The 15393-nt window shown below is 40.5% G+C and overlaps 1 protein-coding gene across 1 annotated transcript in view; it reads right to left on the reverse strand.

The window, feature by feature from the left end:
• Positions 1 to 609: 609 nt before the first annotated feature.
• Positions 610 to 15393, reverse strand: part of vipr2 (vasoactive intestinal peptide receptor 2) — a 41903-nt gene continuing 27119 nt past the window's right edge. The window contains exon 14 of the mRNA XM_055229971.1: positions 610 to 916. Coding sequence (XP_055085946.1) covers positions 897 to 916 — 20 coding nt within the window. The 3' untranslated portion in view covers positions 610 to 896. The remainder of the gene's footprint in view (positions 917 to 15393) is intronic.

The raw sequence follows: 15393 nt of genomic DNA on the forward strand, positions 1-15393 counted from the left end.
GGTTTAATCCTGGTTCAGTCCTGGTTCAGTCCTGGTTCAGTCCTGGTTTAGTCCTAGTTTAGTCCTGGTTTAGTCCTGGTTTAATCCTGGTTTAATCCTGGTTCAGTCCTGCTTTAGTCCTGGTTTAGTCCTGGTTTAGTCCTGGTTTAGTCCTGGTTTAGTCCCTGGTTTAGTCCTGGTTTAGTCCCTGGTTTAGTCCTGGTTTAGTCCTGGTTCAGTCCTGGTTTAGTCCTGGTTCAGTCCTGGTTCAGTCCTGGTTCAGTCCTGGTTTAGTCCTGGTTCAGTCCTGGTTTAGTCCTGGTTTAGTCTTGTTTCAGTCCTGGTTCAGTCCTGGTTTAGTCCTGGTTCAGTCCTGGTTTAGTCCTGGTTCAGTCCTGGTTTAGTCCTGGTTTAATCCTGGTTCAGTCCTGGTTCAGTCCTGGTTCAGTCCTGGTTTAGTCCTGGTTAAGTCCTCGTTTAGTCCTGGTTTAATCCTGGTTCAGTCCTGCTTTAGTCCTGGTTTAGTCCTGGTTCAGTCCTAGTTTAGTCCTGGTTTAGTCCTAGTTTAGTCCTGGTTTAGTCCCGGTTTAGTCCTGGTTTAAGCCTGGTTCAGTCCTGGCTCAGTCCTGGTTCAGTTCTGGTTTAGTCCTGCTTTAGTCCTGGTTTAGTCCTGGTTCAGTCCTGGTTCAGTCCTGGTTCAGTCCTGGTTTAGTCCTGGTTCAGTCCTGGTTTAATCCTGGTTCAGTCTTGGTTCAGTCCTGGTTCAGTCCTGGTTCAGTCCTGGTTTAGTCCTGGTTCAGTCCTGGTTCAGTCCTGGTTTAGTCCTGGTTTAGTCCTGGTTTACTCCTGGTTTAGTCCTGGTTCAGTCCTGGTTCAGTCCTGGTTTAGTCCTGGTTTAGTCCTGTTTCAGTCCTGGTTTAGTCCTGGTTCAGTCCTGGTTTAGTCCTGGTTTAGTCCTAGTTTAATCCTGGTTCAGTCCTGGTTCAGTCCTGGTTCAGTCCTGGTTTAGTCCTTGTTTAATCCTTGTTCAGTCCTGGTTCAGTCCTGGTTAAATCCTAGTTTAGTCCTGGTTTAATCCTGGTTTAGTCCTGGTTCAGTCCTGCTTTAGTCCTGCTTTAGTCCTCATTTAGTCCTGGTTTAATCCTGGTTCAGTCCTGGTTCAGTCCTGGTTCAGTCCTGGTTTAGTCCTGGTTTAATCCTGGTTTTGTCCTGGTTTAGTCCTGCTTTAGTCCTGGTTTAGTCCTGGTTTACTCCTGGTTCAGTCCTGGTTTAGTCCTGGTTTAGTCCTGGTTTAGTCCCTGGTTTAGTCCTGGTTTAGTCCTGGTTCAGTCCTGGTTTAGTCCTGGTTCAGTCCTGATTCAGTCCTGGTTCAGTCCTGGTTTAGTCCTGGTTCAGTCCTGGTTTAGTCCTGGTTTAATCTTGTTTCAGTCCTGGTTCAGTCCTGGTTTAGTCCTGGTTCAGTCCTGGTTTAGTCCTGGTTCAGTCCTGGTTTAGTCCTGGTTTAATCCTGGGTCAGTCCTGGTTCAGTCCTGGTTTAGTCCTGGTTCAGTCCTCGTTTAGTCCTGGTTTAATCCTGGTTCAGTCCTGCTTTAGTCCTGCTTTAGTCCTGGTTTAGTCCTGGTTCAGTCCTAGTTTAGTCCTGGTTTAGTCCTAGTTTAGTCCTGGTTTAGTCCTGGTTCAGTCTTGGTTTAGTCCTGGTTTAGTCCTGGTTCAGTCCTGGTTTAATCCTGGTTCAGTCCTGGTTCAGTCCTGGTTCAGTCCTGGTTCAGTCCTGGTGCAGTCCTGGTTCAGTCCTGGTTCAGTTTTGGTTCAGTCCTGGTTAAATCCTAGTTTAGTCCTGGTTTAGTCCTAGTTTAGTCCTGGTTTAATCCTGGTTCAGTCCTGGTTTAGTCCTGGTTTAGTCCTAGTTTAGTCCTGGTTTAATCCTGGTTTAGTCCTGGTTTAGTCCTGGTTTAGTCCTGGTTTAGTCCTGGTTCAGTCCTGGTTTAATCCTGGTTTAGTCCTGGTTTAATTCTTGTTTAGTCCCTGGTTTAGTCCTGGTTTAGTCCTGGTTCATTTTATTCATTTTATTTAACCTTTATTTTACCAGGTAGGTCGGTTGAGAACCAATTCTCATTTTCAACGACGACCTGGCCAAGAAGCAGAAATTTCAACATACAACAGAATAACATCCACACAGGCAAAGACAAAACACCAACACAAAGACACTTATTATTTTCCACTATTTACATATATACACACGGGTGAGCAGAGTTTAAAAACAAAGTTAAAAACGAGTACATTGGTCACGTACTATAGATTTTATTGAGTTGATGAGTGAAGCTATTGGTATCATAGTACTAAGTTTTAGAGTTTTTTGTAGATTGTTCCAGTCGTTTGCAGTGAACTGAAATGATGATTGACCAAAGGATGTACGGACTCGTGGGGTGATCATGGTGATAATGTTACTGGAACGTAGGTTATGTGTGTTATTAGAAATATTGATGAGTGAGCGAAGATAATGAGGGGTTTTACCAATTAATGTTTTATAGATGAATTTGTACCAATTTATTCATCTGCGGGAGTGAAGTGACGACCAGTGAACCTGTGAGTACAGAAGACAGTGATGGGGAGTGAAAGGGACACCTGTGACAAAACGGAGTGCTGAGTGATAAATGGCATCAAGTTTATGGAGGAGAGTTTTTGATGCTGACCTGTAGATGATGTCACCGTAATCGAAGATAGGGAGAATTGTCATTTTGACAAGGGTGTGTTTTGCGGAATGGGTAAATGAGGATTTATTGCGATATAGAAAGCTGATTCTTGATTTGACTTTGGAAAGTAATGTGTTAATGTGAATGTCAAAAGAAAGTGTATTGTCAAGCCATATGCCTAAGTATTTATAAGAATTTACTAGTTGTAGATGTGTGTCCTGGTTTAGTCCTGGTTTAGTCCTGGTTCAGTCCTGGTTTAGTCCTGGTTTAGTCCTTTTTCAGTCCTGGTTTAGTCCTGGTTCAGTCCTGGTTTAGTCCTGGTTTAATCCTGGTTTAGTCCTTGTTTAATCCTGGTTCAGTCCTGGTTTAGTCCTGGTTCAGTCCTGGTTTAGTTCCGGTTGATGATAGAATTAGAGAGAATGTGGTAGCTCATCATTTGTCCACCAGATGTCACCAAAATCTGGGCAACTTGACACAAGACTTGAAATGATTTATTCAGCTGCAATCTCTGTTTCCCCACAAGATGGAAGCAGCTCTGTGTGGGTGTGTGTGTGTGTGTGTGTGTGTGTGGGTGTGGGGTGTATATATGTATATATGTATATGTATATATGTATATATATATATATATATATATATATATATATATATATATATATATATATATATATATATATATATATATATATATATATATATATATATATATATATATATATATATATATATATATATATATATATATATATATATATATATATATATATATATATATATATATATATATGTACACATTTGACCTGCCAAATCTCAGTCTAACACTACAGGGATGTAGGAGAGTGGGAGGTCTGACACACAGCGATATAGGAGAATCATGGGAGGGCATCTGACACACAGGGGTATAGGAGAATGGCAGGAGATCTTTTCCGTGTGACTTTAGTTCTCGTGATACTGCAGTTTTCCTGTCGGATGTGAGTAACTGCAGTATACTCAGCTCAGTATTGCAGTGGAAGTATTCACATGAGCCTGTTCCTTCCTCTTTCTCACAATAAACAACCACAACTTATTTTTACTGTTAAAGCGCCTGAGATCATCTGACTAAAACTGTACAAATATACACTTCTAAAACCAGGACTAAACCAGGACTAATCCAAGATGAAACCAGGACTAAACCTCACAGGACTGTTAGGAGCACTTAATGTACTCAGGACTGAGGTAACTATCGTGCCTGCACCTGGCTGCTTTTTGCATGGTAAACAAAATTATTCTGGTTAACTGGACATTTGAACAGGAACCTCAGTCTAAAACAGGGGTGTCCAAACTATGGCCCAGGGGCCAAATGTGGCACTCAGACCAACTTTTATTGGCCCTCAGGCCTTCAGGCCTTCAGTTGTACTGGTCCAATTACTCATAATCACTAGTTTTTACTGCAAATTTGAGTAATCCTACCAATATAACCTGAATAACATCACACTGCACTGTCATACAGACCTAATATTAATATTTCAATCCTTATTTAAAGTATTTAACATACTTTACACCATCTGAGTTATTCACTGTATTGACCACTGGTCTGTTGCCCTCCGTGTCGAATATTTTTTAAGATATGGCCCTCGGTGAAGAGATTGGGCAGCCCTGGTATAAAGGAGCCTCTGACTGGAACATATTAGGACTAAACCAATAGTTAACACATTTATTTTTTAAATGAATGTAATGCCATACAGTGTAACATTCCAGGTACATCAATAACATCTCCATAGCAACATAGTGCAGCTTTAATGAATTCCTCTGTGTCATTTTGGGGAAAGTTCCATGCTTAATCTAATCTGTAAAACCTGATGAAACAATCGTCTCTAATATGGAAACTGAAAGAAGTTTATATTTAACCCTGAGAGCGTCAGAGCGACCAGTCACTGCTCAACTGCAGTATAGATGTCAAACAGTACTCTCATACACAGGTATATGTCAAACAGTACTCTCATACACAGATATATGTCAGACAGTACTCTGTATACACAGATATATGTCAGACAGTACTCTCATACACAGATATATGTCAAACAGTACTCTCATACACAGATATATGTCAAAAAGTACTCTCATACACAGATATATGACAAACAGTACTCTGTATACACAGATATATGTCAGACAGTACTCTCATACACAGATATATGTCAGACAGTACTCTCATACACAGATATATGTCAAACAGTACTCTCATACACAGATATATGTCAGACAGTACTCTCATACACTGATATATGTCAAACAGTACTCTCATACACAGATATATGTCAGACAGTACTCTGTATACACTGATATATGTCAGACAGTACTCTCATACACAGATATATGACAAACAGTACTCTCATAAACAGATATATGTCAGACAGTACTCTCATACAAAGATATATGACAAACAGTACTCTCATACACAGATATATGTCAGACAGTACTCTCATACACAGATATATGACAGACAGTACTCTCATACACAGATATATGTCAAACAGTACTCTCATACACTGATATATGTCAGACAGTACTCTCATACACAGATATATGTCAAACAGTACTCTCATACACTGATATATGTCAGACAGTACTCTCATACACAGATATATGTCAGACAGTACTCTCATACACAGATATATGTCAAATAGTACTCTCATACACAGATATATGTCAAACAGTACTCTCATACACAGATATATGTCAGACAGTACTCTCATACACAGATATATGTCAGACAGAACTCTCATACACAGATATATGACAAACAGTACTCTCATACACTGATATATGTCAGACAGTACTCTCATACACAGATATATGTCAAACAGTACTCTCATACACAGATATATGTCAAACAGTACTCTCATACACAGATAAATGACAAACAGTACTCTCATACACTGATATATGTCAAACAGTACTCTCATACACAGATATATGTCAAACAGTACTCTCATACACAGATATATGTCAGACAGTACTCTCATACACTGACATATGTCAGACAGTACTCTCATACACAGATATATGTCAAAAAGTACTCTCATACACAGATATATGACAAACAGTACTCTGTATACACAGATATATGTCAGACAGTACTCTCATACACAGATATATGTCAGACAGTACTCTCATACACAGATATATGTCAAACAGTACTCTCATACACAGATATATGTCAGACAGTACTCTCATACACTGATATATGTCAAACAGTACTCTCATACACAGATATATGTCAGACAGTACTCTGTATACACTGATATATGTCAGACAGTACTCTCATACACAGATATATGACAAACAGTACTCTCATAAACAGATATATGTCAGACAGTACTCTCATACAAAGATATATGACAAACAGTACTCTCATACACAGATATATGTCAGACAGTACTCTCATACACAGATATATGACAGACAGTACTCTCATACACAGATATATGTCAAACAGTACTCTCATACACTGATATATGTCAGACAGTACTCTCATACACAGATATATGTCAAACAGTACTCTCATACACTGATATATGTCAGACAGTACTCTCATACACAGATATATGTCAGACAGTACTCTCATACACAGATATATGTCAAATAGTACTCTCATACACAGATATATGTCAAACAGTACTCTCATACACAGATATATGTCAGACAGTACTCTCATACACAGATATAATCATCAGCTCTGAGCAAATCCAGTCTGTAATGCCAATATCCCATATGGACCCTCTAATAATATTAGATAAATTTACTCCTGTTGATGAGGTGGAGATTACCTCAGTCATCATGTCGTCAAAACCATCAACCTGTTTGCTCGACCCTATTCCAATCAGACTCCTCAAAGAAGCCCTCCCCCTAATAATAGATTCCATCCATAACATATTAAATATGTCGTTAGAAAATGGCTACGTTCCTCAGTCCTTTAAGTATGCTGTGATTAAACCCCTTTTGAAAAAACCTAACCTAAATCCTGATGAATTAGTCAACTATAGACCTATCTCTAATCTTCCCTTCCTCTCAAAAATTCTAGAACGAGTTGTGGTGAAACAGCTCTGCCGCCACCTGCAGGACAATAATATATTTGAAAAATTTCAATCTGGATTCAGAGCTCACCACAGCACAGAGACTGCACTGCTTAAAGTAACAAATGATTTACTACTAGCTGCTGATAACGGGCTGGCTTCAGTCCTGGTCCTACTGGACCTCAGTGCAGCGTTTGACACCATTGATCACAACATTCTACTGCAGAGGTTAGAATGTGACATTGGAATCAGAGGGACCGCCCTCAAATGGTTTAAATCCTATCTATCAGATAGGTACCAGTTTGTTAGTATAAACCAGAGCACCTCTCCCTGTTCTAAAGTAGCCTGTGGTGTTCCACAAGGATCTGTGCTTGGTCCAATCCTATTTACTCTGTATATGTTGCCATTGGGTAACATTATCAGAAAACATGGCATTAATTTTCACTGCTACGCTGATGACACTCAGCTGTACTTATCAATGAAACCAAATCAGACTGATCAAATAGATAAACTCAGTGCCTGTGTGAAGGACATCAAAACCTGGATGACCTTGAATTACCTGCTCTTAAATCCTGAAAAAACAGAGGTCATTGTCGTTGGTCCCAAAGGTCAAAGAGATTCTCTGTCAGACCAGATATTCTCACTCGACAATGTGAATATAGCTTCTAGCCCTACTGTAAAAAATCTTGGAGTCCTATTTGATCAAAATCTCTCATTCACAGCCCATATAAACCTAGCTTGTAAAACCGCATACTTTCACCTGCGAAATATAACTAAAATTAGAAATATTTTACCTAAAAACGATGCTGAAAAACTCATCCATGCATTTGTTACTTCCAGACTTGATTACTGTAATTCCCTGCTTGCCGCCTGCCCCAAAAGTACTATAAGGAGCCTCCAGTTGGTCCAAAATGCAGCGGCCAGAGTCCTAACAGGAACTAAAAGAAGAGACCACATCAGTCCTGTACTAAAATATCTGCACTGGCTTCCTGTCGAGCTTAGAATCAAATTCAAAGTCCTCCTCCTGACATACAAAGCCCTAAACGGTATGGCCCCATCCTATCTGCAAGATGCTATTGTCCCGTACCAGCCAAACAGAGCACTCCGCTCTCAGAATGCAGGACTATTAGTGGTTCCTAGAGTGTCCAAAAGTACAGTGGGAGGGAGAGCATTCAGTTACCAAGCTCCTGTGCTATGGAATCAACTCCCTGCTGATGTTAAACAGGCCCCCACAGTCTCTGTATTTAAGACCAGGCTTAAAACCTTCCTCTTCGGTATAGCGTATGACCAGGTTACTTAGTGAGGGAGTTAGGGTTATTAAAACCCGGGATAAGATAAGCTGCAGTAGGAGTAACTAGCTGGGGGAAGTATGGCAACCTGAGCACTATCCTCTACTTTGCCCTATTTTCTCATCAGCAATGCTATTCACATGTTGTCCCCTGTCCCACTCCCCCTGTGGAGTGTATCTCTTTCAGATGCCCCGATGACAGTTGGACCTCCTCCTTGCCTGGCTCTCCTCCTCCTCGCCCGGCTCTCCTCCTCCTCGTCTGGTCTCCTGGCCGATTTCTTATGTTGTCTGATTTTTCCTGTTGTGTCTGATTTTTCCTGTTGTGTCTGATTTTTCTTGTTGTGTCTGATTCTTCCTGTTGTTTTGTTTTTTGTGTCTTGGCGGCACGGTGACTGAGTGCCATCACTCATGTCTCACAGCAAGAAGGTTGGTTCGATCCCCGGGTCACCAGGCCTTTCTGTGTGGAGTTTTTCATGTTTCTCCCCGTGTCTGGATGGGTTTCCTCCGGGTACTCCGGTTTCCCCCATCAACCAAAACATGAACGCCCTTCGAGACAACTGTTGTTGTGATTTTGGGCGTTACAAAAATAAATGAATTGAATTGAATTGAATAGATATATGTCAGACAGAACTCTCATACACAGATATATGACAAACAGTACTCTCATACACTGATATATGTCAGACAGTACTCTCATACACAGATATATGTCAAACAGTACTCTCATACACAGATATATGTCAAACAGTACTCTCATACACAGATAAATGACAAACAGTACTCTCATACACTGATATATGTCAAACAGTACTCTCATACACAGATATATGTCAAACAGTACTCTCATACACAGATATATGTCAGACAGTACTCTCATACACTGATATATGTCAGACAGTACTCTCATACACAGATATATGTCAGACAGTACTCTCATACACAGATATATGTCAAACAGTACTCTCATACACAGATATCTGTCAAACAGTACTCTCATACACAGATATATGTCAAACAGTACTCTCATACACAGATATATGTCAGACAGTACTCTCAAACACAGATATATGTCAGACAGTACTCTCATACACAGATATATGTCAGACAGTACTCTCATACACAGATATATGTCAGACAGTACTCTGTATACACAGATATATGTCAGACAGTACTCTCATACACAGATATATGTCAGACAGTACTCTCATACACAGATATATGTCAAACAGTACTCTCATACACAGATATATGTCAGACAGTACTCTCATACACTGATGTCAGACAGTACTCTCATACACAGATATATGTCAAACAGTACTCTCATACACAGATATATGTCAGACAGTACTCTCATACACTGATGTCAGACAGTACTCTCATACACAGATATATGTCAGACAGTACTCTCATACACAGATATATGTCAGACAGTACTCTCATACACAGATATATGTCAAACAGTACTCTCATACACAGATATATGACAAACAGTACTCTCATACACAGATATATGTCAGACAGTACTCTCATACACAGATATATGTCAGACAGTACTCTCATACACAGATATATGACAAACAGTACTCTCATACACAGATATATGTCAGACAGTACTCTCATACACAGATATATGTCAAACAGTACTCTCATACACAGATATATGTCAGACAGTACTCTCATACACAGATATATGTCAGACAGTACTCTCATACACAGATATATGACAAACAGTACTCTCATACACAGATATATGTCAGACAGTACTCTCATACACAGATATATGTCAGACAGTACTCTCATACACAGATATATGACAAACAGTACTCTCATACACAGATATATGTCAGACAGTACTCTCATACACAGATATATGTCAGACAGTACTCTCATACACAGATATATGTCAGACAGTACTCTCATACACAGATATATGTCAAACAGTACTCTCATACACAGATATATGACAAACAGTACTCTCATACACAGATATATGTCAAACAGTACTCTCATACACAGATATATGTCAGACAGTACTCTCATACACAGATATATGTCAGACAGTACTCTCATACACAGATATATGTCAGACAGTACTCTCATACACAGATATATGTCAGACAGTACTCTCATACACAGATATATGTCAGACAGTACTCTCATACACAGATATATGTCAGACAGTACTCTCATACACAGATATATGACAAACAGTACTCTGTATACACAGATATATGTCAGACAGTACGCTCATAGACAGATATATGTCAGACAGTACTCTCATACACAGATATATGTCAGACAGTACTCTCATACACAGATATATGTCAAACAGTACTCTCATACACAGATATATGTCAGACAGTACTCTCATACACAGATATATGTCAAACAGTACTCTCATACACAGATATATGTCAAACAGTACTCTCATACACAGATATATGTCAAACAGTACTCTCATACACAGATATATGTCAGACAGTACTCTCATACACTGATGTCAGACAGTACTCTCATACACAGATATATGTCAAACAGTACTCTCATACACAGATATATGTCAGACAGTACTCTCATACACAGATATATGTCAGACAGTACTCTCATACACAGATATATGTCAAACAGTACTCTCATACACAGATATATGTCAGACAGTACTCTCATACACAGATATATGTCAAACAGTACTCTCATACACAGATATATGTCAGACAGTACTCTCATACACAGATATATGTCAAACAGTACTCTCATACACAGATATATGTCAAACAGTACTCTCATACACAGATATATGACAAACAGTACTCTCATATACAGATATATGTCAAACAGTACTCTGTATACACAGATATATGTCAGACAGTACTCTCATACACAGATATATGTCAGACAGTACTCTCATACACAGATATATGTCAGACAGTACTCTCATACACAGATATATGTCAAACAGTACTCTCATAAACAGATATATGTCAGACAGTACTCTCATACACAGATATATGTCAGACAGTACTCTCATACACAGATATATGTCAAACAGTACTCTCATACACAGTTATATGTCAGACAGTACTCTCATACACAGATATATGTCAGACAGTACTCTCATACACAGATATATGTCAGACAGTACTCTGTATACACAGATATATGTCAGACAGTACTCTCATACACAGATATATGTCAGACAGTACTCTCATACACAGATATATGTCAGACAGTACTCTCATACACAGATATATGTCAAACAGTACTCTCATACACAGTTATATGTCAGACAGTACTCTCATACACAGATATATGTCAGACAGTACTCTCATACACAGATATATGTCAGACAGTACTCTGTATACACAGATATATGTCAGACAGTACTCTCATACACAGATATATGTCAGACAGTACTCTCATACACAGATATATGTCAGACAGTACTCTCATACACAGATATATGTCAAACAGTACTCTCATACACAGATATATGTCAGACAGTACTCTCATACACTGATGTCAGACAGTACTCTCATACACAGATATATGTCAGACAGTACTCTCATACACAGATATATATCAGACAGTACTCTCATACACTGATGTCAGACAGTACTCTCATACACAGATATATGTCAGACAGTACTCTCATACACAGATATATGTCAAACAGTACTCTCATACACAGATATATGTCAGACAGTACTCTCATACACAGATATATGTCAAACAGTACTCTCATACATGACTGAACTACTAGCTGCATATTATACATTGCATATTATATCTGAGAACTATTTAATGGAATGCAATAAAGAACGCAATACTGTGGAACGTTTAAGCAAAGTAACAGCTATGTGACCCAAGGAAGAGTCTTTACATTTGCAGAGACCAATGGATCCTTGAATAAACAAACAGAAAACTTATATAGTGGAACTCAAAATAAATATCTGTTTAATTCTATATTAAATGAACTTTTATTTACATGCATGTATCCTATAAAACATAAAAGCATTGTTTTGGATCGACTGTATATATATGGATATTTTTTATATCTGGCGATTTTAATAGTCGTGTTGGAAATAAAGAGGACTCTAAATGACATGGACAATCCTGTTTGTAACAGTCATGGTGATTCATTTGTTGTTTTCCTGAGAGATTCAAAGTGTTGTGTTTTGAACGGCAGGTTTGATGTGAATGATGATCATTTTACTTGTGTTTCAGTTGGAGATAAAGCTGTAGTGGATTATATCGTGACACCACATGTTTGGACTGTTGTCTTAATGTTGTCAAATACATGGACCAAAATGCAGCGCATGTCTTCCTCTTAGAAATTAATTGCCACCAAAAGCATTCCCAGAATAAAAAAACATTCCCACTATCCTAATGGTAACTCCAGGTTATTCTGGAATGCCCATCTTCAGAGGTTATGGGATGCACTTAAATCTGCAGAGAAAGTTTTCCTTAATTGTAAAGAGTCTAAAAAGAAACAGGATTTGAGGGACAATTATAAACAGACAGTGTCCCTTTTTGATATACACTTCAGAATTTATAAAAGAAGAGAGAGGAGAAGAGAAGAAAGCTGAGCACTAAAATAGATCATTTACAGGGAAGTAACCCACAACAATTTTGGAAAATGGTAAATCAATTGGGGCCTCAAAAAGTTAAGAAAATTCCAATGGAAGTTATTTTAGATAATGGTGAGGTGGAGCTAAGCAAAGAGAAAGTGACTAAAACATGGGAAGATGATTTTTCAAATGCTTTATGCTGGACTGTCTTCCTCTGATTTTGATTACATTTTTGGAGAGATTTCATTTAAAATAAAAGAGGATTTAGAGTTAATTAAGAGGCAAGAAAGTTATCAGTCAAATATCCTCCTGAACTCTAAAGTTACCTTGGAGGAAGTAAGCAACGCTCTGAATAAAGCAAAACTAAGGAAGGCCATCGGAGTAGAAGAAATTCCAAATGAAGTGTTAAAGTGCCCACATCTTTTGAATGTTCTTTTCTGTTTATTTGAGCTTTGTTTTGAATACGGTACTGTCCCCTCAACATGACACAAATCTATATTCATACCTATTCTTATGTCGGCAAAAGATGACCCCAGAGTGGACAATTATAGAGGAATCGGCCTTTTAAGAACAGTTTATAAAATCTATCCTACATTGACACAGTTTCTTGAAAACACAGAATTGTTGGTGGATGAACAAAATGGATTTAGAAAACACTGGTGCCAGTGTGTGTTTTTGTGTGCTTTTGTGTGCTGGTGTGTGCTTTTGTGTGCTGGTGTGTGCTGGTGTGTGCTTTTATGTGCTGGTGTATTTTTGTGTGCTGGTGTGTGCTTTTATGTGCTGGTGTGTGCTGGTGTGTGCTGGTGTGTGCTTTTATGTGCTGGTGTGTGTTTTTGTGGGCTGGTGTGTGCTTTTATGTGCTGGTGTGTGTTTTTGTGTGCTGGTGTGTGCTTTTATGTGCTGGTGTGTGTTGGTGTGTGCTTTTGTGTGCTGGTGTATTTTTGTGTGCTGGTGTGTGCTTTTATGTGCTGGTGTGTGCTTTTGTGTGCTGGTGTGTACTTTTGTGTGTTTTTGTGGGCTGGTGTGTGCTTTTATGTGCTGGTGTGTGCTGGTGTGTGCTGGTGTGTGCTTTTGTGTGCTGGTGTGTGCTTTTATGTGCTGGTGTGTGCTTTTGTGTGCTGGTGTGTGCTTTTGTGAGCTGGTGTGTGCTTTTGTGTGCTGGTGTGTGCTTTTATGTGCTGGTGTGTGCTTTTGTGTGCTGGTGTGTGCTGGTGTGTGCTTTTATGTGCTGGTGTGTGCTGGTGTGTGCTTTTGTGTGCTGATGTGTGTTTTTGTGTGCTGGTGTGTGTTTTTGTGTGCTGGTGTGTGCTTTTGTGTGCTGGTGTGTGCTGGTGTGTGTTTTTGTGTGCTGGTGTGTGCTTTTGTGTGCTGGTGTGTGCTTTTGTGAGCTGGTGTGTGCTGGTGTGTGCTGGTGTGTGCTTTTGTGAGCTGGTGTGTGCTGGTGTGTGCTTTTGTGTGTTGATGTGTGTTGGTGTCCTGGTGTTTGCTAGTGTGTGCTGGAGTGTGCTGGTGTGTGTTGGTGTGTGTTTTTTTGTGTTGGTGCGTGCTGGTGTGTGCTGGTGTGTGCTGGTGCATGCTGGTGTGTCCTGGTGCGTGCTGGTGTGTGTTTTTGTGTGCTGCTGTGTGCTGGTGCGTGCTGGTGTGTGCTGGTACGTGCTGATGTGTGTTGGTGTGTGCTTTTATGTGCTGGTGTGTGCTGGTGTGTGCTTTTGTGTGCTGGTGTGTGCTGGTGTGTGTTTTTGTGTGCTGGTGTGTGTTTTTGTGTGCTGGTGTGTGCTTTTGTGTGCTGGTGTGTGCTGGTGTGTGCTTTTGTGAGCTGGTGTGTGCTGGTGTGTGCTTTTGTGTGTTGATGTGTGTTGGTGTCCTGGTGTTTGCTGGTGTGTGCTGGAGTGTGCTGGTGTGTGCTTTTGTGTGCTGGAGTGTGCTGGTGTGTGCTTTTGTGTGCTGGAGTGTGCTGGCGTGTGTTGGTGTGTGTTTTTTTGTGCTGGTGCGTGCTGGTGTGTCCTGGTGCGTGCTGGTGTGTGTTTTTGTGTGCTGGTGTGTCCTTTTGTGTGCTGGTGCGTGCTGGTGTGTGCTGGTGTGTGCTTTTATGTGCTGGTGTGTGCTGGTGTGTGTTTTTGTGTGCTGGTGTGTGCTTTTGTGTGCTGGTGTGTGTTTTTGTGTGCTGGTGTGTGCTTTTGTGTGCTGGTGTGTGCTTTTGTGAGCTGGTGTGTGCTGGTGTGTGCTTTTGTGTGTTGATGTGTGTTGGTGTCCTGGTGTTTGCTGGTGTGTGCTGGAGTGTGCTGGAGTGTGCTGGTGTGTGTTGGTGTGTGTTTTTTTGTGTTGGTGCGTGCTGGTGTGTGCTGGTGTGTGCTGGTACGTGCTGATGTGTGTTGGTGTGTGCTGGTGCGTGCTGGTGTGTGTTTTTGTGTGCTGGTGTGTCCTTTTGTGTGCTGGTGTGTGTTTTTGTGTGCTGGTGTGTCCTTTTGTGTGCTGGTGCGTGCTGGTGTGTGCTGGTGCATGCTGGTGTGTGCTGGTGCGTGCTGGTGCGTGCTGGTACGTGTTGGTGTGTGCTGGTGTGTGCTGGTGCGTGCTGGTGTGTGCTGGTGCGTGCTGGTGCGTGCTGGTGCGTGCTGGTGCGTGCTGGTGCGTGCTGGTGTGTGCTGGTGTGTGCTGGTGTGTGTTTTTGTGTGCTGGTGTGTCCTTTTGTGTGCTGGTGCGTGCTGGTGTGTGCTGGTGTGTGCTGGTGTGTGCTGGTGTGTGCTTTTATGTGCTGGTGTGTGCTGGTGTGTGCTTTTGTGTGCTGGTGTGTGTTTTTGTGTGCTGGTGTGTGT

This window comes from Periophthalmus magnuspinnatus, chromosome 20 (assembly GCF_009829125.3).
Source record: "Periophthalmus magnuspinnatus isolate fPerMag1 chromosome 20, fPerMag1.2.pri, whole genome shotgun sequence".
In the NCBI taxonomy this organism is placed as follows: Eukaryota; Metazoa; Chordata; class Actinopteri; order Gobiiformes; family Gobiidae; genus Periophthalmus; species Periophthalmus magnuspinnatus.